At 46.5% G+C, this 27,367-nt stretch overlaps 1 protein-coding gene across 7 annotated transcripts in view; it reads left to right on the top strand.

The window, feature by feature from the left end:
- RAI1 (retinoic acid induced 1) overlaps window positions 1–27,367 on the top strand; it is a 2,051,579-nt gene that overhangs the window by 1,666,496 nt on the left and 357,716 nt on the right. For all 7 annotated transcript variants that reach the window (XR_011302221.1, XR_011302217.1, XR_011302220.1 and 4 more), the window contains one exon: window positions 79–7,015. Coding sequence is in view for 1 of the 7 variants with exons in the window: in XM_069645726.1 (XP_069501827.1) it covers window positions 95–7,015 (6,921 nt within the window). In the remaining 6 variants the exon portion in view is untranslated. The remainder of the gene's footprint in view (window positions 1–78; window positions 7,016–27,367) is intronic.

The raw sequence follows: 27,367 nt of genomic DNA, 5'->3' as shown, positions 1-27,367 counted from the left end.
AAATACAATGGACGGTTTGAGTAAAGAAGTTGAAAAACCGTACACTTAAAATCTTTCTCTTTATTTTTCCCTTCACAGATAGAAAGCCCCAGCCATGCAGTCTTTTCGGGAAAGGTGTGGTTTCCACAGTAACCAACAGAACTATCAGCCGCCTTCACAAGATTCATCACGCCTAGAGAATTACCGGCATCAAAGTCAGCCCGGCCTGAACTGTGAGCGTCAGAGGCTGCTGGCCAAGGAGTATTACAATCCGCAGTCTTTCCAAGGTTACGAAAACAGCGCTGTCGAAAAGTACCACAGGGGGAATAAGCAAGTGCCCGCTCAGCAGCTCCAAACAAGGCCCACCTTTCCCACCTATGGTGGCGTTCAGGAGAACAACGCCTACTCTTCTCAGTATTCAGGAGAAGAGGGTCTCCAAAACTGGGCCTCCCCCCAGCACGCCTTGACAGGTGAGGTGACCAAGTATGGGGAGGCTCTGATGAAAAAGACTACAGTGCCTACTGATGGTAGGCAGTACCAAGAGCAGAGTGCCCAGTTGCCTTTCCAACCTCACCCTCTGCACCTCCCACAGCAACAACAGAATGCCGTCACTTTCCCCAAGCTCCAAAGGCAGAAAATTCAGGATGACGCCTCTTCCTTTCCTCAAACTGCCCATTTCTCACAGCACTCTCAGTCATTCCCGCCGACTTCAACGTATTCGTCAGTCCAAGGCCACACGTTCAAAAGCTGCTCAGCACCCTCCTCCCAGCACCAGGAGAGACCCTTGGCAAGTGCAAACATGGCCACAAGCCAAAGAGTGCAGAGTTTGCATAGCTATCAGCCAAGTAGAATCAGCTATGACCAGCAACAGGCTTTGCAAAGTAGGCATCATGGCCAAGAGACTCTCCATTATCAGAACCTATCGAAATACCAACATTATAACCAGCAGTCCCAAACCTATTGTCAGTCTGACAGTCAAGTGAGAACACCTGAGCAGTACTACCAAACATTTAGCCCAAGTTCGAGCCATTCTCCAGCTCGTTCAGTAGGAAGATCTCCATCCTACAGCTCCACACCATCTCCGCTGATGCCTAACCTTGAAAATTTCCAGTATAATCAACAACCTCTTAACAGTGGACCTTACCCTGCAGCAATAACAGATCGCAGTCATTTTATGCCTTTGCTTAATCCTTCCCCAACAGACACATCCAGCCCAGAACATCAGTCTGGGAACTGCAAGAAATTACAAAAGGACAAGCTAACAGAGAACATCCTCACCGACCTCAGTCTACAGAGTCTGAATGCTTTAACATCACAAGTGGAAAACATCTCGAACACTGTGCAACAACTTCTCCTTTCAAAATCTGGGATTCCACAGAAAAAGAACATCAAAAATCCCCCCAGGACACCAGAGCAGCTCAAAGGCCAGCACTGCAGTCCTGAAAACAATACGTATTCTATGGACCAGATAGGAACACCAGTGTCTGATGCTCTAGGCACACCTCAGTCTGTTCATAACGAAGTACAGGATACGGACTACCTTAGTGGCTCTGATGATCCGCTGGAGAGGGGATACTTGTTCTGTGACCCAAGCAGGAGCCCAGCAACCGCCAACCATAACAAGATGAAACCAGAATCCCTTTCCACATGCTCAGTGACTTCTCCGGATAATATGTCTGTTAAATCGGATGATTCCTTCCAGAGCATTAATGCCACCCTGCCTTTGGACTCTTTTGCCAAGTATGTGAGCAGTGATGGGGAGTGCCCTCGGCTGCTGGTAAACGCGCTGTCTCAGGATGAATTATCCTCAGAAATCATTGCACTGCAAGATGCGATCAATAGTGAGAAAACAGACAAGGACTGGGATATGAAGTTACTGACCTGTAATGTTAGGTCTCCCGGTGCGGGGATGGGGGAAAGGTTCAAAATTGAGTCCTGTATGAAGAATAGTATCAAGGAGATTGCAGGATCAAAACCGAGCAACGACCCTGCTAAATCCCCTTTCCAGTTAGAAAATAGCAGAACCTGTCACGACCCAACAGCAAAAAGTACATGGACCAGTCCTGAGGGACACAGTACCATCAACGAGAATTTTAAATCAAAGAAAGTCAGTGCTAAAAATAGCTGCACAGATTTCAGCAAAGAAATATTTGAGAGCACGCAGGCTGAGTTCTCAACAGGCAATAAAATAAAAATCCGCTCTCTGGCAAGCACTTTGGCTTATAGCTCGAACTCCAGCCTCACCACTGTCACCTCCAGTTATAGCTGCTATTCAAACTCCATGACTAACTCATTGTCTGCCAAGAATGCAGAAGCTTTTGGGTGGCTAGATAAAAGCATCAACGAGTCCTGCTTAAGGTGGAAAGAGCTGGAGATCAGCCTGAACTCATCAGACTCTCAAAAAGATGTATTTCAAGGCAAGCTGATGGAGTCTATTAAAGAACAGAAAAGTACCTGCCACGAAAAAGAACCAGCCAGCCAAAATGCGCTCAGTGATAAGTTGCATAATAAAGCAGAAATGGGAGGGGAGGAAGAAGCAATGAGTTATCTGGGTGCCAACAAAACAGACAATGAGAGGTGGCTTGAAGACGCTAGGAACTGCTGTGCAGATTCTGAATTCCAAGATATTTCACTGATTGGTTCTCCAGATGTAAAGGAATCTGACCTCGAGCAGGGGGAGTATTCTCCTTTGTGTGGTATGTCAAACCCAGACAGAAAATCCTTAATGGATGATGGTACCTCCTCACGGTCTATAGAGAAACCCCTCATGGTCTCCTTAGACGAAATTTCAGAAACCCCAGAAGACCTGACCACAGCTGCAAAGGAATTCTCAGTTTCCACTCCTCCTTTGACTAGCCAATCTGTTATGCTGCTAGGCCCCGTTATTGGCACTGAAACAAAGGTGAATAGTTGGTTTGGATCTTCCTTGCCCCATATAGAGGACGAGGAAGAAGGGAGTGTAAATGAACGGACTGGAATGGGGGCAGACCAATCCGAAGCCAAAGAAACCACAACAGATGATTTAAACAGCCAAATCGTCCCACAAGGCATCATGAAGATGAACTTGGAAGATCGTTCAGAAAGTAAGAGCCCTCAACGCACAAAGATTCACTCGCTTGCGCTAGAGGGGGTTGAATCTAGAGAAACATTTTCAGATCGAACAGTAAAGATTCCCAAATTTGTTACTGTAACTGACCAGAATATGACTTGTGACAGCCAAACAGAATGTGAGAGTCAGCATATGCATAATAAGTCTTCAACAAAAATGTGTGATCCCACCACAAACATCCAGCTTTCAAGGCATATTGTATCTGAAACTGCAGATGTCCAGGCTCCAATGGAAAATTTCAATCAACAAATGCGCATAGAGGCTCCAACAAAAAGTGCGGATGAAGCCATGCACATTCAGGTTACAACAGAAAGTGTGGGTAATACTGCAGATGTAAAGGCTGAAATGGAAATGATTGCTCAAACCACACATATCCACACTCTAATGAAAAGTGTCCCTAAACCTATAGAAATTCGGACCCAAAAAGAAAAAGGTACACATTCAGGAATGCACCTTCAGGCTCCAGAGAAAAGTGTGGCCAAATCCGTAGACATCCACACTCGAACTGAAGGTATGACTCAAACCTTGCCCACCCAGGGTGAAATAATGTGTTCTGATCAACTTTTACACATGCAAGCTGCAAAAGAAAGTGGGGATAAAATGGAGCATATTCGGGATCCAACAATAAATATAGACCAAACTCCACACATGGAGGCTCCCCTAAAAAATGTGCTCCAAATTGATAACTTGCTAGCTCCAGTAGAAGGTGAGCATACATCCAGAGATACCCAATCTTCAATTAAAATTCTGCATCCTGCAATAGACCTTGAAATACCACAAGCCACAGACAGCCACGTTCCAATGGAAAGCATGAATCAAACGTCACACATCCAGCCGCAATTGAAAATAGTTGTTCAAACTGACAAATTGGAGGCTTCCATTGAAATTGTGGATCAAACCACAGACATGCTGGCTCCATTAAAAAAAGTTGGTCAGTTCAACAAGCAAGTACCGCTAGAATGTGTGCATCAAACCCAGGATCAGCAGGCACCAACTTACAGTGTGCATCAATCATGCAACCTACAGGCGCCTAGCAAAAGAGTGGGTGAAATGGACTCCCAGCAGTCATCTATGGAAAGTATGTTTCAAACAGACAGTTGTTGTTCAGCTCCATTTGGAAACGTGCATCAAACGGATAACCTGCTGGCTCCAATTCGAAGAGTCGATCAAGGTGACTGCCACCGAGTTCCAATGGAAAGTTTGCAACAAACTGAGAACCTGCACACTCCAATGGAAAGTCATCAGGTTGACAACCTGGAAGCCCCAATGGAAAGTGTCAATCAAGCAGAGAGCTTGCAGGTTGCACAAGAAAGTGCAAAACAAACCACAAACATTCTGGCTCCACTTGAGTATGTGAATCAAGACAAAGACCAACAGGCTCTACTGAAAAGTGGAGCTCAAACCGTTCACAAACAGATTCCGACTGAACTTGTGGATCATATCATAGACATTGAAACTCCACTGGGAAGTGCAGACAAAATAGTTTCCATGCTGACTTCAACAGAACGTGTGGATCAAAAGGCACTCATCCAGTCCCAAATTGGAAATGCGGATCAGTGTGTGCAAACCCATGCTACTTTATCTGCCGCAGGAACCCCAGTAAGGATGTGCACCCGTTCGTTCACAGCCATGGGGGAGCTCCAGACAGGTGGACCACATCAGTTGAAGCTAGCAAAAAAAGTAGCACGTGATCTGAAAAGGAGAGCAGTGTTTAAAACCGGGCTGCAGGATTGTGCCTTTGTTCCAGAGGGAGCACACATTTCAGGCTGTGACCTCAGTACAGCCACCGTTCCCAGCCCAGTACAAGATAATGGCTCTTCCAACCAGAAACTCATAGATGCAGATGACCAACTCATTATGCCAGCCAGAAACCAGCGGTCCATGATCTTGCGATCAAGAACCAAGGCCCAGGACCTCTTCCACATAAAGAGGCGGCGTGAAAAAAGGGCAACTGAGGCCAGGCTCAAAAAATGTAAAGGTGCCAAGAGGATGGAGGTGAACCGGAGACTTGCATCCCCTGCCTTCAAGCTGGCTTGCCGTGGTGCACTAAAGGTAGCTCAGGCCAGCAAGGGCCAGACAATGCCAAAGCCCAGTGTTGGTGGCAAGGCGGCTGAGCAGGCAATCAATTCCCTTAAAAGGAAATCCAACATGATTTCTCCTATCCCTACGAAAAAGAGAAACCTGATCCTGCGGAGAAACGCAAAGGATCAAAAGCAAGGGACCTCTCGTCGCCTCTTTAAAAAAAGGCCTCTGATTCAAAAAGGGAATAAGGTGTCCGCAAACGGCCCCTGCCACGCTGTACTGAAAAGTGCATCAAGCAAAGGCCCAAGATCCCGCCTCAAAATACCCACCCGTTCAACACTACAGGGCGGCCTGAAGACCAAAGTGCTGCCCCCCAGGAAGGGCAGGGGGCTAAAGCTGGAGGCTATTGTTCAAAAAATCGCCTCTCCCCACTTGAAGAAGCATCCGTGCATTACACCATCTGCAGACTCCTCCATTCATGAAGACCCCGGCAGCCTTTCCCCTCCTGACAGTAAGGCCTGGAGAAATAGAAGTGCGTGTTCGGCAGCAGGAGACTCCGGCCGGCCCGTAAGCGGCCAGGCCTCGTCGCACCGTTCCCCGGCAGCTGAGCAATTATGCAAAAGCGCAGCCAGGTCTCTGAAAAGGAACCCAGACCGCAGTAAAAGTCTGTACTCGGAGAGCAGCGAAGGTGAGGCCTGTTCGTCCCCCGAGACTGGCAGCACCATGGGGATTCGTAGCATGGCGGCACAAAGCCCTGTCAAAAGGAACAGGAGGGGGCGTCCGCCCGCAGACCTTGGCCTAACGCCACACGGCCAGGCCCTCGCAACCTGCCTTTCCCCAGCAGCAACACAGTCTTCCAGGGACAAGATGGACAGAATCAAGGAGAGAGAGCCCAGTAGCGACGATCAGGATTTGGACAAGGACGACGCAACAGAGGGCAAGCTCTCACCGGGAAGGCTGCGCAAGAGGGCAAACCATGCCACCTTCAATGGGTATTCCAAGCGACACCGGAAAGCACTGTCCCCAGGCAAGTCCAAGAAGAGCAAAGCCAAGAGCCGGAAGAGAAAGGTGATCAGGAATCAGGCCCCTATAATCTGCCCCACTGAACCAGAAATCAGACTGAAGTACCTGTCATGCAAGCCCCTGCAGCGGGGGGAGGGCAGAGCTAAGCCCTTTGCTCCATATGTGCAGGTTGAAAGGAAAGATGCCTTCTCCACAATCTGCACTGTTGTCAACTCACTGGCCGAGGAGTCGGCACTCCAAGTGGAGTGCTCCTCTCTGGCCACCACATCCAGCGCCCAGTCCAGCTCCAGACCAACATTACCCTGTTCCTCTGCTATGCAGCTGGGTCCTTTGGTGTCAAAGGCCATTCCCATAACAACCCTGCTGTGCTGCCTGTGTCGAAACCCCTCAAACCACAGAGATCTCGGGGACCTGTGTGGCCCCTATTACCCTGAGGACTGCCTCCCCAAGAAGAAGTCGAGGCTAAAAGAGAGAATGGTGAAAGTGGAGGGGCTTGATGAGTTGCCGTTGCTGCCTCCAGACAGGACACTGCGGACAGCTGAAAGCGGCTGCAGGGCTGCTGGGGCCAATGTAAAGCAACATGAGCTGGACGGTGTTGCTGCAGACTCAGCCAAGCAAACTCTACGCTCCAGCACACGGGGCCTCTTCCGGAAGCTGCAGAGCTGCTACTGCTGCGATGTGCGGGCAGATGGAGAGGAGGCTGAGAAATCCCGGCGACACCAGTGCAATAAGGCATCGCCATCGTCCCCTTTGCAGGAGTCTGGCACGGAAACGCAGGAGCACTGGGTCCATGAGGCATGTACCATATGGACCAGAGGGGTTTATCTGGTGGGAGGAAAACTGTACGGACTGCAGGAGGCTTCAGACATGGCGGCCAAAGTGGTAAGGAAAAACCCTCCTTTTACTTTATTGAATGTGTGTTTAAAAAAAGAAATGCTCTGGTCAGGGGATAAGGAAGCGAGGGTGGATTTTGTGACCTGTACTGATCATTCTAAGGGCAGTTCTTACTGTTAGGTTATTGCATAGCTGGATAGAGCCTCCGGCCCTATGTAATGGCGTCAAAGCGCTGTAGGAAGCACGACCATTCACCAGACTGTGGTCTGAACAGACTTGGCAAAGTACTCCTTTTAATCTGCTGTCCTCAAATATTTTGTGTACTATCTCATGCAGTTGTTACAATTTTATATCTGTTAGGCAAAATGTCCACATTTCCCGTTGATTAAGAGATTTCGAGGTTTGATAGACCAGAAGTAAGTGATAGGAATAGTTTTGGACATTGGATATTTCAGCTGACAAATCTTTATGCCTAGGCATGCAACTCTGTGAGTTTATGGGGCTTTAGACACTAACCAGACCTCACTGTCTTGTAAGATATCCCACACATTAACCAATACTTAAAGGGTCTGCTTAAAGTTCCTTTTGAAACATGGACATAACAGTATTGGGGGGTTTTCTTAAGTCATTAGCGTGCAGTATTTCCAGTCCTTTTTTTCTTTTGACAAACCATTGTACTCTGGCTGTTAGATTTGTTAAATTGAAATAAACCAATACTTCAGCTTCCAGAATACTTTACTGCGTAAAAGAAACACACAGGACTGAAAGCTTGGTGACATGGAGTCATCTGGACATCATAGTGGAGTGTGACTTCCGATGGAGTTAATACACAATCTCCATTAGGTTGGGCATATTTCTTTTGTAAAACTGTTAAGTTTATTTATTTTTAGGAGTGAGAACAAGCCCAACATAGCACATTTTGCAGGCCTGGTAAAATGAGATACTCATGCTAAATGAGTATTCTGACAAACGTTCCAGTGAATGATTTCAGGCTGCTTCAGGGCATGATTGTAAGTTTTGAATCTATGCAACTAATTATACCAGTGCTTCTCGCTTTTACAGAATAAGTGATTACCCAAAGTTTTGATGTGTTGCCCAAGTTGCAAAATGCTATTCTTGTGAGCATGAGTAAGGGGCCTATTAAGAGATCGTACTAGTTCCTAGCCGGTCATAAACTGTTTCTGAGGTTGTTACTTTTTAGCTCATATTACCTTTCATTACGATGCTAGTAGCATTATGTATCACGTCATCAATATATTTATATTCAAATCTTCAGATGACAGAATACAAGACATTTGATGTTAAAAAAAAAAAAAGATAATTCTAGGGCCAGCTTGCTATATTGCATCTTACAAGAGTGTCTTCAGACCTCTCCCCTCACTGTGTGTACTGGCATTAAACTAACTGGTCCCCCTTCTTTTGGACCCGCCAGAGCACTTGGAGGCCATGCAAATGCTAACGGTGTGCAACATAAATCCCACCAACATAACCTTTTGCATCAAACTTGCATAAAACCGCCACGTTCTACGACTATTGCTTTAGTTCTGCTCTCCCCATTTTTAATCATGAACTACAAGTCCTGCGATGCAAAGATGGCTTTTTAAAAAACAAAATGTAGTGCACCAAGATTGTAACATATTTTAGGAAATCATTTAACCTATGCTACCTGGTAAAACTCCATGGCCAAAATTACCTAGTTTCTGAGAGCCACACATCACCTATACAGTAAATGGCACACATCCCCCCGATTCATTGTTCTTCCCCTATAGCACCCTATTCAGAAATGTGCCTCTTATCACTTTCTTCAGAGGTTCCCACACAGCCTTTCATCCAGGACTGTGCACTCTCTCACCGTAATCTGAGGTCTGCTCCACATATCCCGATCCTGCGCTTAGAAATCACTCATTGGTATTAAGCGTGTTATAAAAGAATAATTATAATTAATCATCAAAGTAAGTTTATTCGGATAAAATCTATCAAACATGGATACATATAAGATGCAAAATCACAAGAATACAAACCAGATCAAATCCAATTCTCTTCCATAAAATAGTATAAAAGGCTCAACATAATTTATTGCCGAGTCAACAAACAGTATAATTCAGAAAGGATTTCCAGACAAGGTCTCCTTGCACTCCAGGCTTTCCTCAAGTACAATAGAAGTGCCCACGCAACACAGGGTGAGTCTACTTGGAGGAGAAAAACTAATGCTGGCCGACATTGAATAACATTTTCATGTCCATGTAAAGGGGTAAGCAGTTGCTTTCTCCAAAAAGAGTACTAGGGCCATAACAATATTAAATGCACACAATATTCTACTACTGATTTGCAACAAGGGCATATAAGGGCCTGCACATAGCCCTTCCAACCAACTGTGTTAGCTTTTAACAATTGTGAGAAACAGGAGGGGTTTCTCCTGCTAGACACCTTTCATCCTCTGTGCAAGTGGCCAGGGAAAGGCCATCGCTATTGGATCCCGACCCTGGGGGGCTGGGAAGCGAGGGAGGATCACCTGGGTGGAGGGTCCTTGGGGACTGGGAGTGGGGTGCCCGTGGGCGAAACATGGTATCCCCCTATTCCTAATGACCAACCCAACCCTTCCACAACCTTTATGGGCTGCTATAAGCCAGTTCCCCTCAATTTGCCAATTGACAGTACTGGGACAAAGAAGAAGCAACTAAGAGCAATAATGACTATGCTCTTTTACCACTCTAGTACTGGGATGAGGAAGATTCCTGCTAAGAGCAGTGAAGGTCAGCCATGTCCCTTTAATTGTGTTCAGGCTAGGCTGATTGGTCATCCACACCTGCAGCCTTTCAAGGGGCTGCTGGTGTATTAAGCGAGCCCATCCCAGTGAAAGGGAGGAGCGTCAGGAGAAGGAGCAGCATGCAGCAGAGAACCCTACAGCTTGGCGTGGGATTTGGGACTCCCTGAAACAGATTGAAAAGGGTGAAGGGAGCCGTGCGGGAAGACTGCCCTTTTCCTTGCCGCTCGAAGTGCTGTTCCCCTGTGTTGGAGGACCACCACAGGAGTATCTGAGGGGCAGGAACTGGAGCCCTGGCACTAAAAGCAGAAGGCTCTATGATCTGCACTGCAGCACAAATTCTTAAAGGGACTAGTGAGTTTCTGGTGAATGAGAAACCAGGTGTGCGTGTATGTCAACTTCATGATTTACTGAATGCTTTGTATGGGAGTGTTCGCATGCTTCAGATGAGCATGTTTTCGAAAGTCTCTGATCCTTTCATTGTTAATGATCAAACAGATGGAAGTACTTTGTATCGGAGTGCTCACGTGTATCAAGAAACACGTTTTCAAAGGTCTCCGAACATTGAGCCGTTCAATGAAAGCGAAACAAACAAATATTGAACTACAGATGAAGTGAAAATGACCCATAAGCAAGAAGTACAAATTATTGAATATAACACTGAATTAAAACCTTGCTACCTATCAGAATTAAAACCTTTGGAACCCAAAAGGGGAAAGAAACTTTAAATCCAAGCAAACAATTATATGTTGAAGTGTTAAAATTATCATAACTCTAAACAAACCATGGTATGCCCGAAATCTAAAGTGACTTTAAAGAACATACAAACAAAAGATACTGAAGCCTGATTTACAGTGGAATTTGCAACCTGTGTGAAAGCAACACATTATCTGAACACATTTCAAACCACATTAACTGAACTGTGGAGACAGGATACTTTATGTATTTTTTTTTTTAACTTTGATTTGGACCTTGGGGAAAGAAACCCTGAGACTTGAGAAAGACTATTGCACCCTAAATCCAAGAATGGGAATATTGACTTTTCTTTGTGGAACTGTTTTATACTTGGTGAAGGGAGCTGAAAGGAAGCTGCACAGAACGTTGTGTTAATGTATTCTTTTGGTTGCTGACATCTGTAAGGAACTCATGGTGGCAACAGTATGGACAGAGACAAGTGATCCCAGTTCAGGGGTGTTTATTAAACTGTATATACAGGTTTGAACAATGCCTAATCTAAACCTAAATCTAGGATGGGAGCAAGCTACGACCATCTAATAAGGCAGTCCTAGTGGCGTCTTATCAAATAAAAGGGCCTATACTAAGAAAAACCTATTGCAAATCCTTACGCTGAATACAAACAAAGTGTGTGGGAATAGGTTCACGGGAAAGAAATAAGTGTTCACAAATAATAAGTCAGGATGCAGCAGTCTGGTCTCCCTTACTCACGTTTTGAGCACGGCACCAGGTAGGACTCTGGAGCACAGCACATGCTTGAGCTTTCCAGCATAAGATAACAGTTCCGTTCTCAACTTGTCAGGGCCTCCGGTTGTTAACTTTTCTAAAAAAAAAAAAAAAAAAGTCTCTTGCCTCCAAGGACCTGATGTCTTCAATAAACATAATAAACAAAAGTTTATTTCAACTGGCACGTTTGGCGATGCCTTTTCAACCTAGGATCCCCTTTGTTCGGGCTCATATCTACAAGACGTTTTCAACCAGTATCTGGCTCCTCAGTAATCAAGCTTCTCGCTTCTGAGGCTCTGATGAACTCTTAAAATATTTGTATAAAAAGTCAACACAGGTTCCAAAGTTCTTCAATTCTCTTTACTTGCGTTTTGGTGATAGTTCTTCACCCCTGGGTTCCCCCTTCGTTTCGGGCTAAGATCCCTCTCGATTGTTAGCCTCCCTCAGCTGGGTTCACTATGGCTTTCAACAGAGTCTTCATCTGTAACATTCACAAATCTTAATGTCTTTTTAACAGTTCACTGTGGACATCACTCAGCCGGGATTCACGCTTGTCAACACACTGTTAATCAGGACTTCAGACTTAGTCCCAGGTCAGCATCCCTTGGTCGGCTTCACTTTTGCCAAGTTTACGATGCAGTATTCGCTTCCCTTAGTTTTTCACAATCATCTGCCGGTCAAAGGCTTTCGACTGTACAGAGGATTCTACTAGGCGCCTGTATGACCACTTTGACCCTCTTCTCGTCTTTCTCCCAAGGCCTTCTGGTTATGGTAGTTCAACAACAGGGTAATCACCCACGGTTTCTCAAGTGAACACCCATGTGGTGCTTGAATCTGCTATGCTGGCTTTCCCCTTGCGTATCATTAGTTCTTTGTACTTTCTTTAATCACCTGCTTGCTACTTTCCTTCAAAACAGTTTGCTTTCTTATCAGCACTCCCCTCGACTCACCAGCTGTGATGAACTGCTTGGCTTTCTTATCTGTGGAGTCAAAGCCGGTACCATTGGGCCACGCGTCGCTCCCCATCTTGGCTGTCAGCAGAGGAGGCGACTGTGTACCATTGACATCTGGTGCAACACACGCTGGCTATTGTTCGCAGTCTTACAATTCCTTCTCTGGAGGTTTCACAGGCCTCTGTCGATAAGGGCAAGGTCACTTCTCTCCGTGGTATCCACTCGATTTGCGCTGTCGTTCTCCTTCTCTTGAACTGCTGTGCTGAGTTAGCTTCCTCGCTGTGCGGTCTGCCTTGCTCGTATTGTGCTCTCGTGCTACACCTTTTATCCATGTGGGAAAGGGAAAGGGCCGTCGGGTGTGTGGGATTCAGGTTAATTGCCTGACTTTGCCTAACCCTGGCATTGGGACCTGTCCGGTAAATAGCCTTGGTGTTTGTCCGTCATCTCTCATGGTGTGCGAACGTGTTCGTGTAGGAAAGGGCGGGGGGGTAGAGTGTTTGAGTATCCTACGGGGTAGGATGGGGAAAAGGTATAACGAGAAGGGAGATTCCGCGTCTCACCCGTCAAATATCGCACTTCCACTCCCCAAGGACTCCCATCCAGGTGATCCTCCCTCATTGGTCCACCCCCTGGAACTGGATCCAATAGCGATGGCTGTGTCCTGGCCACCTGGATGACAGATCCATGGGGACTAATAAGTGGGACACCCTCAGGTTTCTCACACATTCCTACACATTGTACAAATATAGTTGTGAGCGAAAGTATATGGTTTAGACACAGATTATTAAGTTGAACTCTTCGACTCAAGACATCCCTTAGTTTTATTTCGGTAGATAAATCCCACGTAAGCACAGGCCAAGTTAGGCCTTTTTCCATTCTGTCATTTAAGTTAACAAAATTGTTTGTTTTGAATTTGGAATCTGTTGTCTGTGTCCTTCATGATGCCTTCATACAATAGAGAATTAAAGCAAGCTCTCATTACAGACCATAGATCCACTACCTTGTTGCTATAGGTCAAATAGGGTTGTAAGGAGTCTACAGTGGTCACAATGGCATGTTTCCTATTTGAATCCAACAAAATCTCTCCAGATTCATGCCTTTCCTTGACCCAAAAACAAATATCTTCTTCTAAACATCCCTGTCACCCTGACTATACGAACCACTGTGTGAAAAAAGGACTAAAGCATTAAACTGAGTCAGACAAACATAAATGAAATGTAACCAAGGAATGTTACCTCGGTCGTTTCTCCAAGCAAGCGCCTGTATAATATCTTGCGTTACAACTGCCTTTGGAGAAGACCATATGCAAAGCCAGTGTATGAATGGGGCCAGATACCACTAATCTGCCAAATACTTGTCTCCGAGCTCGGCATGTGCAACAAACTAAGGTGCCGGGCTCGGCAATCCAAGCAATTGTTTATAGCAATGTAATACTAATATTTTAATTGTCATCACCCTTTATGTACCTGAGACACAAAAGAAGCAACAATACAGCTTTTTTGGTGACCTCTGAAGTAACACATTAGGGAGATGAGTGTCTGAAATATAAGTGTGTGCTGCATGCATGGCCACAAATAACTGTTTTTAAAGTCTTTTTATCATATGCATTTTTCAGTGCAATCCTCTGTGCAGCTGTGTACAGTCGGTGGGGCATAAGGCTGTGTCCCGTATCCTGTATACCTGCCCCATCATTTGCTATATCAGAAGTTGTTCAGAGGTTTCATGAATTAAAAAGTTCAGTGTTAATGGAAAGCCCTAGATGGAGACTAAGTGCATATTATGGTATTTCAGCAGGCAGGAGAATTGTCCCCTTCAGGTAGACAAGAAAGTAACTACCATCAAGCCCAAGCAGGTAGGCCCAAAGGCAGCATTCCAGCCCGGCACAGCCACGCTACTGGTATTTAATTGCCATTAGCATTCTGAGCAACCATCTGTCGTGCTGATACTTTTGTTTCTTTTAAGGGAGCCAGGCTCTGCACAATTCATGCTCTCCTTAAAAAGGCATTATACTTCTGTGCGCAATCGGCAATAACTGTTTCCAGAAACTGGAAGGGGGCCAGGTTCACAAATGAGTGGGCAGGGTGTGCCAGCTGGGGAGCTCTGGTTGTCTGGACTCTGCCTGGGCCAACGCCTCGAGTGGCCAACTCTATCTCCCAGGTGCTAATATATAATGCAGTCGTAATCGCAAAGCAAGCTCTGAAGACCAACTAGAGTGTATTGTATTGTAGTAGGTCTGTTATGTATGGACTGGATGGAAATATTGACCACTACTGTGGTAAACATCTAGTTGGCTTTGGGTATTCATTGCGTAAGAGAAAAGAATGTAAGCAGAGAGAACGGCGCAGCAGGCAGAGAACTGTGCCAACTAGACGGAATATTATAGTTTGCGGACAGCTCACTTTCAAGGTAGCAAGTATAAAGCAACTGGGTGATAAGATAGAATATAAAGGGGTTTGGGATCACCTCATGGGTTAAGCACCAGTTGCACAGATGCATGCAACCAGCAGGTCACAGACTAGGTTTTCCGCCAAAAGCATATGGCCAAATGATCATGTGCATTTTCAAAAGTGTTCACACGTCAATATGTTGCCCCTTCCCCTGCAAAATGAAATATAGTTGATAGTGAGATTTAGATACACTAACCTAAACTTTACTGAAATAAATGAAGGCAATGCAGTGCTTTGCACCCGAAATACTTTAATTATGTATTATGTAACAACTTACATTTTTAGGAATGGAATTGCAGGACTTTTAAAAACCACTAACACATATTGGTCTTTGCCAAACATACTATTGTAAGCTTAATAAAAGTATCATCTTGATTACTTCCGCTTTGCAATTATTCGAAATAGAAAGAACCCTTTGGCTAGTACTCCACACAACATTTGGCACTTTTAAGAGTGAAGATGATTACTGCTGGACTCTCTCTCCCCATGAACCCCTTTGAACTTGCAGTGAACAGAGGGTGGGGAGAGCCCCAAGGGCAAGGGAAGAATACAGGGTGAGCTGTGTTTTCATCGATCAGGGTAATTTAAGTCGCCAGTTCTGCTACACAAGTGTCAATTTAATTAGCAAACCTTCTAAATTATATAGCAAATTGCTATGTGACACTATTTTATGCTTTTTATGCTCATTCACTCCTTTTTGGGAGATGGGAAGAATAGATCAACTAGTTACTTTTCTACTAGCTGGTTAAGTTATGTTAAGGTTTTATTATAATGTTTTGCTTTAAATGTCTAATTTGTAAGCACCATTGAAGCAGCTATAAGGCACCAGCTAGAAATCTAATCTGTTAACAAGACCATGCACACCTATTTTTACTTAACATTCACATGATGCTCTATATAAAAAGTACACAGTAACTTCAGCCTGGGGTCAAAAGGCTAGTTGGAGTGGATTACGTAAATTAATTCCCATTGGCACCCAGTCTAAGAGGATACCATTACCTTAAAGGACCTAGCAGGACTTGGGAACCTTCACGTAGGGAGGAATGGGCTTCTGATCCCAAGGAAGCTGTGGTCGCTATCCCAAACTAAGTTAAATGTCCCTGTAGTTCCTTCCAGCTTTCTCATCTGTAGAACCTGGCTATCAAGGTCTTCGGCAGCACCTTCCATATTATCCTTGACATCGAAGCATTCAATTTAAACATTAAAAACCATCTCAACATCGAGACACTCCATTTCAACATCAAAACACGGTCTACTACAAGCGTCGAAGCCTCCAAAATACCCAAAAAAAGAAATAAGGAAAAGCACTGTAAACCATCAAAAGAACCTCCAGTACCTGTCAATCCTTTATTTGGACCCAGACCTGGTTCCACCAAGAGATCCCGTACTCATGCAAACAAAATGTAATCAGAATGGTAGTACGTGTCTCCTAGAGCTCCGGATTCACCTCTAGAGGATTTCTCTGATGGATTATGAGATCACTTTCATGGAAAGCAAAACCATACATTGCCACACGGTGGCCCTATCATGCACTCCTAAAGGGATAAGAATCCCAAGGGTTTTCAATAGGATTTATCGAGAGGGTCACCCAAAACAAGGAAACCCCTATCTGTATAGGTAAAGAGTTCAGCAGTATTGTTTAGTTTTAAGCATAGCACATTCAAATTCCATGAAATTCAAGGTTAGGCCTGTCAGGTATCCTCATTACTATTAGGAACCCACACACAGCATTTTTAAATAACAAAATACAGTATTCAAATTAAATCGAGGCAAAGCCCCATTTATCACATTAGAATCAAGAAAAGACAGTAGTGTAGCTGACCAGCCAACTGTTCACAATCACTGGTATAGTGGTTTTTTAAAAACAATTCAGTTTAGTCAAATCAGCCATTTACAGTCATATGTTTACAACATTCACACATGGACATGTGATTGTGTGACACAATATTCAAGTTAGCTCCACAATAGCTCCTTGTAGTATTCTATGCGGCCATCTACAATAGCTCCTTATAGATTTTTATACAGCCAACGCGTTTCTGATCCCTATTGATCCATCTTCAGGGCAAGAGCTATCTGTTCCTAATGGGTAAATGTACTTCATCTGTAGAGTCCTAAAGGTTTATAAAGAATAACCATTTAGTATTAAGACTTAAAGGGGTGTTGTGTACACATTCTATCAGAATTAAAAGGAAAAGTACTAACCTCCACCCTATCACAGTGGTGACATGAGAGACTTCATCCCTGTAGGATAAAGGGTAATTGTGTGTAAGTGGTATTCTACTGGTGAGTTTAGATCACTCAATACAGGCTTTTTTAGTAAAGGCAATAATCACCCACCCAGCCATGCAGAAAAAGTGTGGCCATGAAGCTTAAAAATTCCATTTCAGCTGCCAGACCAGAATCCTCCAATGCATGTGAAGCTTTACATCCAAAATAGCCCTTCATACATCATGATCCTTTGGTCCCACACAGGGCTTGGATCCTGACTATTTTTGCAGAAAGGCCCTCTTGTAGACTCGTTGATTGTGATACCAGCCAGGACAAAGACCCATGTTGCTTCTTTCTCATCCTTTCTGCTCCTCTGTATAAGTACAGTACAAAGTTAGATTAATGCGAACGGATATGTTCCACCTTAGGAAAAACCTTCGGGGCCTCAAACTCCTTTGCTCTGCAGAGCAGATACCTTTCATCCCTGTGGGATTCTGCAGAGAAAATGACAGAGTATTTACCAGCGGATAAGCAGCAGGATTTGTTGGAGGTGATAAGGGAAGGCTTTACTACCTATACCCAGGTGATTAGTGTTGTGAGAAATGTCACTGAAATGTTGACAAATGTTTGTCAGAGCATTATCTTTAGACATTACTCCTGAACACACCTTAGGGGTCTGAAGGTGGGCACAGCAAAAGGTTTTGAACCTTCTGTGCATGGATCCGTCCTTGTTTGGCCCGCCAGCTGATGAAGAGGTCAGCAGAATAAAAACCAAGGCTGAGGCTCTAAAGTCTCTGGTACTAGAAAATTAGAAAAAGGGTTTTTTGTCCCTCTTATAAGAGGAAGTAGTATCCAAATATAGAGGGCACGCTTACCGTCATCCATCCTCGTTGACTCAGCCATCATACTTTCAACAAAGACCCCGAATACCGGTGAAGTTCTCAGGACAGGAGAGAAGCCATCAGCAAGCAGCAACAATACCAGCTAAACCGCACACACAATGACGTAGAACGCAAGGGAACTCTTGCTAAAGGGGGCGATTGAAAAGTCCCAAGAGTCAAGCGAAGGAAAGGAATCTTCTGTTACTTCTTAGTAAAGAAGGGAGACATGGATTAAATAACACCCATTTTGGACCTGGTGGTGCTAAACAAGTTAATCAGGAAGTACAAATTCTAAACGCTAACCCTACATCAAATCTGACCAAGGGAAATTGGCTATGCACAATAGACATTCAGGATACTTATTTTCACATGCCAGTAGCCAACAAACTCTGCAAAAAACGTTTGGATTTATGAGAAATAACCATCATTTACTAGTAGAAGGTACTTCATTTTGGACTAAAAATGTCTCCCAGAGTATTTTCAAAATGTCAGTAGTGGCGCTCACCTGAAAAGAGCTCACAAGCTTGCGATCTATTCCTATTTACACAGCGGACTGATGAGGGCCTTAAGTATTTGACGCGAATACTAGGGATCCTGGGGTACTATTTCAGTGAAAAGTATATTCTTACACTGACTCGGTTGATTTCAGTTTGCCTTAGCCACAATAAACAACTTAGAAGGGAATGTATGGCCTCCAGAAGAGGTTACTATATATCAAGACCAAATGCAAGCATCCAATGAGGAATGTGCATCCCACAGCGAGAGAAGTTCCTCTCTTCTGGGGGCTATGCCATCCTGCTTATTTTGTGTTACAAATGAAACTCTTCACATGATGCCTCTGCAAGAATGTACAGAATATCAGTGGACCCAAAAGACTGGCTCGAGGAATGCCTCGATCTCTGTCTGTGTTAACCTTTCTCAAATGGTGGTACAGAAGACAAAACGTTCTGCACTGCATGTCTTTCAGCCCTGCACAAGTCCACAAATAAATTGTAGCGAATGTTTCAATGGAAGGCAGGCTCATATGGATCACCTGACTGCTCAGCGTATATGTTCAAACATGTTAGAGATGGGATCTGTTCACCTTGCATTGAAAGCTATTTTAACTTCCATGAAGTCAAATCACATCCTGATTAAGACAGAAAATGCAACTATGATGATTGATTTACACAAACAAGGAGGAACCAAATCAATGAGCCTCTCAAGGGACACTCAGAAAGATCAGGTACTGACTTCTGATGAGAAACCCCATTACAGTGATAAAGCACCTGCCAGGAGTAAGGAGCTTGAAGGGTGCAGAAGTAAGGTTCGGACATGATGGTGACATGTTTTTGAGTGTACACTTTTTTATTAAATAAGAAAAGGTTGAAAAAATGCCTCTATCCCCCAAAGCTAATGGGGGTTTTCCTACCTCAATGAAAATGAATGAAATTGTCACGAAGTCCAAAAAAGTAAAAAGGCTGTCACTGTCGTACGAAAAAAACCTGCTTCTGCCCCTAACACTAGTCTAAACCAACTCTGAAAGGATGATCTCTTCTTAAAGTAACACGTGTTCTTTGTGTTTACAATCAACAGAAAAGTAACCAGTCTCAGGTATTAAAAGTGGATGAAATAAACATGTTCATAAATGTGGGATTCCCATGGCTAGGGTTCTGCTCCTTTCCCTTAGACTTATTCTCAGTTTCATTATTTTTGGGCTCTTGAGCCTTTTTTATCCTTTTAGACAAATATCTGGACAATTGACTGGGATATGTTGCTTAGCTTCACAATTCCTTATCTTGTCATTTTGATATAGTTCATCATAAAAATATAGGATTCCTTTTTTTTTTATCAATTCCGGGGTCCTTGACCCTTTCAATCTCTCATATGAATAGGGGTCCAAGACTCTAAATATAGCTTGGTTCACTCTCCTGCCAAGCGAATGTACTCTCGAGGCTCATGTGTTTATCACCTCTGTTTGGTTCACTATCCTGCCAAACATATGATTCCTTTCTCATGGAGTTTCTCAGGGTCTAATACTTTAGTTTCCATATGGGTGTGGGTCCCGGTCTCAATGTTTGTAATCACGCCCTGGCTTCCCCGGAACTCCAATACCTATTGGAAAACCTCCATACCCGTTTCCTGCTTCTCAGTAGGTGTCAGCGTTTCTCCAGCCATTGCGTTGTTCCTCGAGAATCCGGCAGCTTTCGGATGAATGGCTTTCGGCTGAATGGCAGAGTCTGCAGTGGTTCTGCAGGCGTCTCTCTCTGCCCAGCTGCACGACCAGCCTTGGAAGCGGCTCACCTGGCGTGCCATGAGGTAAGTATCGGCAGCAGCCCGAACGGTCCTTCCAGCTTTGACCACGTTCCGGTTCTCCTTCGCCCTGCTTGCAAGTTTCTTCCCCTTTGGCTTATCTCTGCCCGCGCGGTGCACAGCTCCTGCAGTTCCTCATCAGAGGATCGTACTCTCTCTGCCTCGCAACTGTGTGGACTTTAATTGTTACCAAACAGAATCCTATGGATGTGGACTATTAGTTCCAAGCGCGGTGATAGCTTTGCAACATACAAAAAACTATTGTCATTATAGGATGAATCTTTTGTGGAGGATTCTCAGGTTGTGAGACTCCCGCAGCTGGATGCTTTACATTTGCTAATTATAATAATTCAGGCCGGGTGAATAGCGCACGGGACCAAGTATCTATCCACTACAAGTCAATTAAGCTCTTTGACTCCCTTGGGAGAAAAATCTTTGTCAACTTGGCCTTGCAGCTCAGGCAGGCCAATGCCGAACTGGTGTTAGCGGGGGCTAACATGCGGATGTGGAAAGGTCTGTCGGAGTTTGAGGAATTCATCCCGGTCGAGAAGCTGGAAGAATTTAAGGGGGAATTATCCGACGGCAGGGTCTTGGCCCAGGATCTCCTGGAGGCTGCGGCTCATCACGTAGACACCTCGGCTCGGGGCCTTATGCTGGGGGTTGATACCTCACGGCAGGCGTGGCTGCATGCCACTAAATTCTCGTAAGAAGTGCAGGACAAGGTGTTGGACCTTCCGTTCGATGGTAAGGAGCTCTTTCATTCTACAACAAATGTAGAGCTCACCAAGACGAAGGATAGCACCCAGACAGCTAAATCCTTGTTGGTCCTTGTTAAGACCCCTTTGAAAACCCTGAGACCGTTGTCGCAAAGCTGACCCTCCTCTAGCTTTAGGGGCTTCCTCGAATGGAATAACCGCCGTAGGCAACAACAAACTCAGTTTTTCTCCCGCTCCTCAGCCTCCTCCTCAGGTTCAGGTGGCAACACCACCGAAAAACCTACAAAATGAGGGTTCTCCGCGCTCGCACGTGACCCCGGTGGGAGGACGCATTGCGTCTGATTGGGATGCGTGACAGACCATCACCGAAGACAGATGGGTCTTGACAGTCGCTCGGGCGGGCTTCCGCTTACACCTACCCCACCCTTCAACCCTTCTTTTCAACTGTTGGGCTCACCCCTCCCTCAAAGCCGAGGTTCAGAAACTGCTGGACCTCAGAGCTGTGGAACCCATTCCCCTCGTGTAACGAGGGGAGGGCTTCTACTCCCGGCTGTTTACTGTGCCCAAACCCAACAAGGCTGGTCTGTGCACCATCCTAGACCTTTCCCAGTTCAATCTTTTCCTACCCCAAGAGAAATTCAAGATGATCACGCCCAGACAGATACGGTCCTCCTTGCAGATGGGCGATTGGCTCAGTGTGGTGGATCTTCAGGATGCGTATATGCATATTCTGATTTGGAATCCACACAGGAGATATCTCTGCTTCTCTTTGGGAGAGGAGCAATTCCAGTTTCGAGTGCTTCCTTTTGGCCTCAACTCGGCGCTGCGTGTCTTCACGAAGATGATGTTGGTGATTGTGGCCTATCTTCGTCTGCAGGGTATCCATGCGTATCCATATTTGGACGATTGGCTCTTACGCAGCCCTTGTCCGCTGAAAGCAGCGGGTAATCTTCAGTCTCTCCTTCAGCTCCTCTTCCATCTTGGGCTGTCGGTGAACTGGCGGAAATCTTCCATGACGGTCTCGCAGGACTTGATTTTCCTGGGTTTTCGCTGGAACACGATCGACTGCAGAGTGTACCTTACCTGGGACAAGATGGCAGATCTGTTAGCCACGTGTCAGATGTTTGCGCAGTCGGAGAACATGTCGGCCTGGTGGTTCCAGAGGCTCCTGGGTTTCATGGCCTTGTGCGTGTTGGCTCTTCCTCTTGCTCTCAAGATGAGGCGGACCCAGATGGCTCTTCAGAGTTCTTGGCGTCAGGCTGTGGACCCGGATTCCAAGCTGATAATGATTCTGGCTTCCATGAGAGTGGACCTGGAATGGTGGTCATCTCTCAGCAACCTGTTGGTGGGTGCTGGGTTTCAGGACCCAGCCCCAACGGTGACGATCATGACGGACTCCTGCCTCCTGGGGTGGGGTGCAACGTTGGATCCTCTTCAGGTCTCGGATCTCTGGTCGCCTCAGGACAATCTCCTCCAGATAAGTAATTTAGAGCTTCTGGCGATCTTCCTAGTGCTCAGGACGTTCAGACCGATCATAGCCAACAAGGTGGTCCGCATACGCACGGACAATGTGGTGTCGATGTATTACATCAACAAGCAAGGGGGAACCAAGTCTCTTCCCCCCCCCCCTCGTGGACGTGTCCATCCAGATTTGGGAGTGGGCTGTGCTTCATGGTGTTTGGCTGCTTGCAGTGCACATCCCGGGCCAGCTGAATGTCACAGCGGAAGCCCTCAGCTGGCAGACAATGGTCAGCTACGAGTGGGACTTGAAGGCGGAGGTCCTTTCATGGATTTTCTTGCGTTGGGGCACATCGGAGGTGGACCTCTTTGCTACGGCGGCAAGCAAGAAGCTTCCTCAATATGCCTCTAGAGGGGGGCTGGGAGCCTCCTCCCAGGGGGTTGCTCTCGAGATTCCATGGCATGGCATGAGAGTTTATGCCTTCCCGCCTCTGCCTCTGGTCCATTGAGCAGTTTGGAAGTTCAAGAACTCAGTGAACTGTTCACTTCTACTCATAGCCCCGTGGTGGCTGGCCAGGTTTTGGTTCTCAGAACTTCAACACCTGTCGGTGTATCCGCCGATCATGTTACCAGTGACCCCCGATCTTCTTCACCTGGGGGAACAGCGGATGTGGCATCCCTCCCCACAATCGTTCAGCTTGGCAGCATGGTGCCTGAGTTCAAGTCTTTAGAACATCTGAACTTGTCTGCGGATAACATGCGTATTATCCAGGCAGCCAGGAAACCCTCGACTAGATCCCAATACAGAAGTAAATGGCTCAAGTTCTGTCATTGGTGTTTGGAAAAACAGTTGGACCCAAGGGGGGCTATGATTGACACGGTGCTGTCCTTCGTATCCTTCCTACCAGAGTCGGGTGTTCACGTTCTGTCATGCAGAACTTACCTTTCAGCGGTCTCCGCTTATCTTTCTACGGACCAATGTTCTTTCTTGCTGTGTAATCCAGTGATTAAGAGGCATTTTGCAGGCTTGACACGCCTTTACCCTCCAATTCGTAGTCCGCACCCGCCGTGGGATTTAAATTTAGTCCTGACGGCGTTGTGCCATAAGCCTTTTGAATCAATGGCCACGGTGGACCTCAAGTACCTATCCTGTAAAGTGTCCTTTTTGGTCGCCGTTACATCAGCGAGGCGGGTGAGTGAGCTCCAGGCCTTGTCGGTGGATAATCCCTTTTTGGTCTTTCAAAAAGATAAGGTAGTCCTACGGACGAATCCTGCTTTCCTGCTGAAGGTGGTAACTGAATTCCATCTGAATCAGTCGATCTCCCTGACGGTCTTTTTTCCGAACCCTACCTCAGAGGCAGAAAGGGTTCTGCATTGTCTCGATGTCAGAAGGGCTCTTAAATTCTATCTGGACAGAACTTCCTAGCTTAGGAGTTCTTCTCAACTGTTTGTGACTTTTGGTAACCCTCAGGGTAAGCAAGCGTCTAAGGCGACTATTTCTATGTGGATCGCCGCCTGCATTATGGAGTCTTTCACTGTCCAAGGGCTGAAACCTCCTAAGGGTATTCACGCACACCTGGTGCGGGGCAAGGCAGCCGCGGTTGCTATTCAGAAATATGTCCCCTGGGAGTCCATCGCTAGGGCAGCTACTTGGGCCTCCCCGTCTGCTTTTTGTAAGCATTATTGTCTTGACATGAGCTCAAGAGCTGATCCTCAGTTTGGTCAGGCTGTGCTGAAGAAACCTTTTCAATAAGGAGTATTTCCATCCATCCGTAGTTCCTGTTAGGAGTGCTTGGGAATCTCCCATAAGTATGGAGGAAAGGGGGCGGGACGTAGGATTATTACCAGGTTACTCACCGTAGTGACCACCTTACTCCTAGTCCATCGTCCCCTTTTCTCCATACGCCCGCCCGCCGTCCCCTCTAATAAGGTTCCTCTGTTATTGCTAATAGGTCTCTGAGCTGGCGATAGGAAAGGACTGATGGGCGATGCGCGGGGCGGAGCCAAGGTGGGCAGGGTTACGACCGTGCACCGGGCCCTGCGCAGGAAAGAGAGGAAGGACACATTTTTGGAAACATTTTGGATGCTTTTTACAAAGTGCTCCGGTCCCGTCCCACAGGACGGAGAGATGTCCCATAAGTATGGAGGAAAGGGGACTATGGACTAGGAGTAAGGTGGCCACTACGGTGAGTAACCTGGTAAATCTGTCACGCCGTAAATACCTTCCCTCCCAAGCTCTCTGCTCCTCCAACTCCCTCAGGGTCACTCGTTTCTCAAAGAAACAAACTGGGGGTAGATCTTTCTTCGGCTGGGGCCTCCCTTTGGAGCAATCTCCCTGCCACTCTGAAACTTGAGGAGAACCATCTCCGGTGCCAGAAGCACCTCAAGACCTTCCTCTTTGCTTCTACCTTCGCTCTTCCTCTCCCCTGCTGATCTATTCTGCTTTGGCATCGTGTACCTGGTTACCCTCCGATTTCAGGCCCAGGTACCTGCTCACCCTGCCACGCACCCACACTGCCTTCTGGCAACCCTTGCACTTGGGTCTGTATCTGTAACCCTACAGCCCCCCTTTTTCTGCATTTATCAGACACCCCCTTTCTGTTGCCTTAAACCTAGCACTTGCCACCTGGCTGCACTACCTCTGTTGTTTTTGTATTCCTTTGCTTAGCATTTTCCACTTCTCCCCCGCCCTCTGCACTTTCCCCCTTCCCTCCCCCCTGCACATGCACATTCTCAATGTCACTGGGCCTAGTAAGATCGTGGTTTTGTTCTCCCTTGTTCCCCTCCCTTACTTTTAGCGCTCTACTTGTGTATGAGTGCGATACAAATAAAATATCATTATCAATTACCAGACAAAAAGCTTAGAGTTTACGTTCCTCTATCTCAACGCATCTCCTGGTCCTACTATTGAGCATTAGCTTACCACCTTCCCTTTACCAAGTTCGATCGGAATCACAGCACACCGATTAGGAAAACTGACCCCCACATTCTCCCAATGCTTTGTGTGGACACGCCATTCCTCCTCAAATGTGAACAGGTCCTCATGTGACATGTATGCAAGTTCCTCCATTAGATACACATCCCACACCTTCAGCCATCAATCCGATATATCGAGTGCAACACCCAATTTCCAGTTCTGGACAACTTCCATATTTGCCGACGTGTAAAAGTGCCTCCCACAACCGTGAAAATGTATAACCCTCACACTTCTAGGTCCTGTCCCACTTACCTTATACTGCACCGGCGTCCCTCGCTAGGGACGGAGTCAGAACCTTTTTCACCAGAAAAAACCTTCTCCTTTAAATGTAGAGGTGTGCGGGGGCACGGCCCTGAGAGCATGCTCTCCCCTGACTCCGCCCACCGGCACCACTCCTCAGTCCCCTTTTCCGCATCGACAGGAACAAGCCAATTTCACCAGCGCTCCTGGGTTTGGCTTTGGCCTTGCAATACCACACGCTCTTCCCCGGATACTTTCTTCTGTCTTTTGTCTTCTTTTTATCAATCTGTCATGATGCCTACCCCCGGGGAACCAGGCCATGTCCAGCAACCCCAGAAGCAGGCATCAAGTTATTTTGAGCAAGCCCAAAAACCCCTGCTAGGGGCTGTTTGGGTGCAGTCCTGCCGCCTATGGCGCCAGGCTCATAGAGTAGAACTTACCTGATGCAGTCCATGCTGCAAGCTTACCTGATGCAGACCATGCTGCAGAGCTCCAAGCCAAAGGAGACTTGGAAGGGACTATTTTACCTAGGGACTATTTTTTACTCGGGTGTGGCTGGGGAGGGATATTTATCTGGGACTACTTTGGAGGCTATTTAAACCACGCCCGAAGAGCAGCACACGCTTCGCGTTATTCTGCATCCAGCAGCGTAACGCTCACTGTGTCTGCTAGCCTGCTTCCAGTCTTCTGCCACGCCCGCCTCGAGTCTGCAGGTCCTAGAAAAAGGGAGGAACAGAAGAAGAAGAGGTTAGATAAGAGCAAAACCTTCGATCCTTACCTGAATTCCGGATCCACCGCGCCTTCGAGCTGGAAGAAGGAAGCATTTTGCGCGCGCCGCCTCGCCTGCTGCAGCGCCACGCTGAATTCACCGACCTTTGCAGCATCCTCACGATCCACCGCACCCTTCTGCACATTCCCGCCGCACTCTGGCACCTAAGGGGAACAGCAAAGGTGAGCCAAGGGACTAAACAGAGGCAATAGTAACTACCCCCATAGACTTACCTGATTACCACCGTGGGTACTATTCCTCTTCACGGGTCGGCGCAGTCTCCATTGCATCCTCGCCGTATCCCGGCCCCTAAGGGGAACAAAAGGACAACAAGGTGAGACGAAAGGACGAACAAGGGGAACTCTTTTCACCACAATAGGCTTAGCTAATTTTACCGCCGGAGGCATTAGTCCCTGAACTTCATATTTTCTCTACACACCTGAATAAGGGAGCAAGCCACGGGTTAAATTCTGGCCTTATTTTATTGAACGGTGTAGGATAAGCCAAATCCTTACCTGAACTTCGTCAGCTACCACGAGGAACTCTTCGCTGGGGTCAAGCTGCAAACTGCAAGGAATCGGACAAGAGTGAAAGTCAGACATGTGAACTCTTACAGACTACATACTTTTCGGAGTCAATATTGTTCTGGAACTCACCAATTCCTTCGAGCCAGTGAAGCAACTGGTTATCAACGCGCCCCTGCACTCAATGCAGGATGGAGAGCTCATCTTTTCAAACCCTCAGGTGAGACTATGAGAGGGGACATCAAGGTGATCTGTGGGGAGAACAGCGGAGGTAGGGGGATTTACGCTCAACTCCACGGGTGGTTAATTCCCTTTCTCCATTTGCAGAAGAATATTCCTACGGGTCAAGCAAACGAAGCTAGGTGGGCCAGTCCAGTCCGTCATCTCGGCCCTACGAGTCACATTGGTGGAGACCGCAGCTGTACAGTTCCGATCGACGCCTCTGTGGGAGCCAGGTGAGCGTAACACAATCGGGTACTCTGTCGTCTGGCGCTCCTCCACAGCGCATGTCGACGTCAGTGGCCTTCCCTACGTCCGATCCCCACTCTCCTTGCCTCCACTGCCTTGGCCCCGACCACGGCTGGGAGGGTTGTACGGCGTGCAACACACTTACATCTCATTCTGTGAAGAACAGATTAGCTCGGTGGAGGGAGCTCCTCGAGAAGGCGCCTCCAGAGGACTTGAAGGACTTCGTCAGACATAAATCGAGG

Source organism: Ambystoma mexicanum, chromosome 2p (genome assembly GCF_040938575.1).
Source record: "Ambystoma mexicanum isolate Mex_15411 chromosome 2p, UKY_AmexF1_1, whole genome shotgun sequence".
Classification (NCBI taxonomy): Eukaryota; Metazoa; Chordata; class Amphibia; order Caudata; family Ambystomatidae; genus Ambystoma; species Ambystoma mexicanum.
Note: the sequence above shows the minus strand (reverse complement) of the source record. Positions and strands in the feature narration are given on the sequence as shown.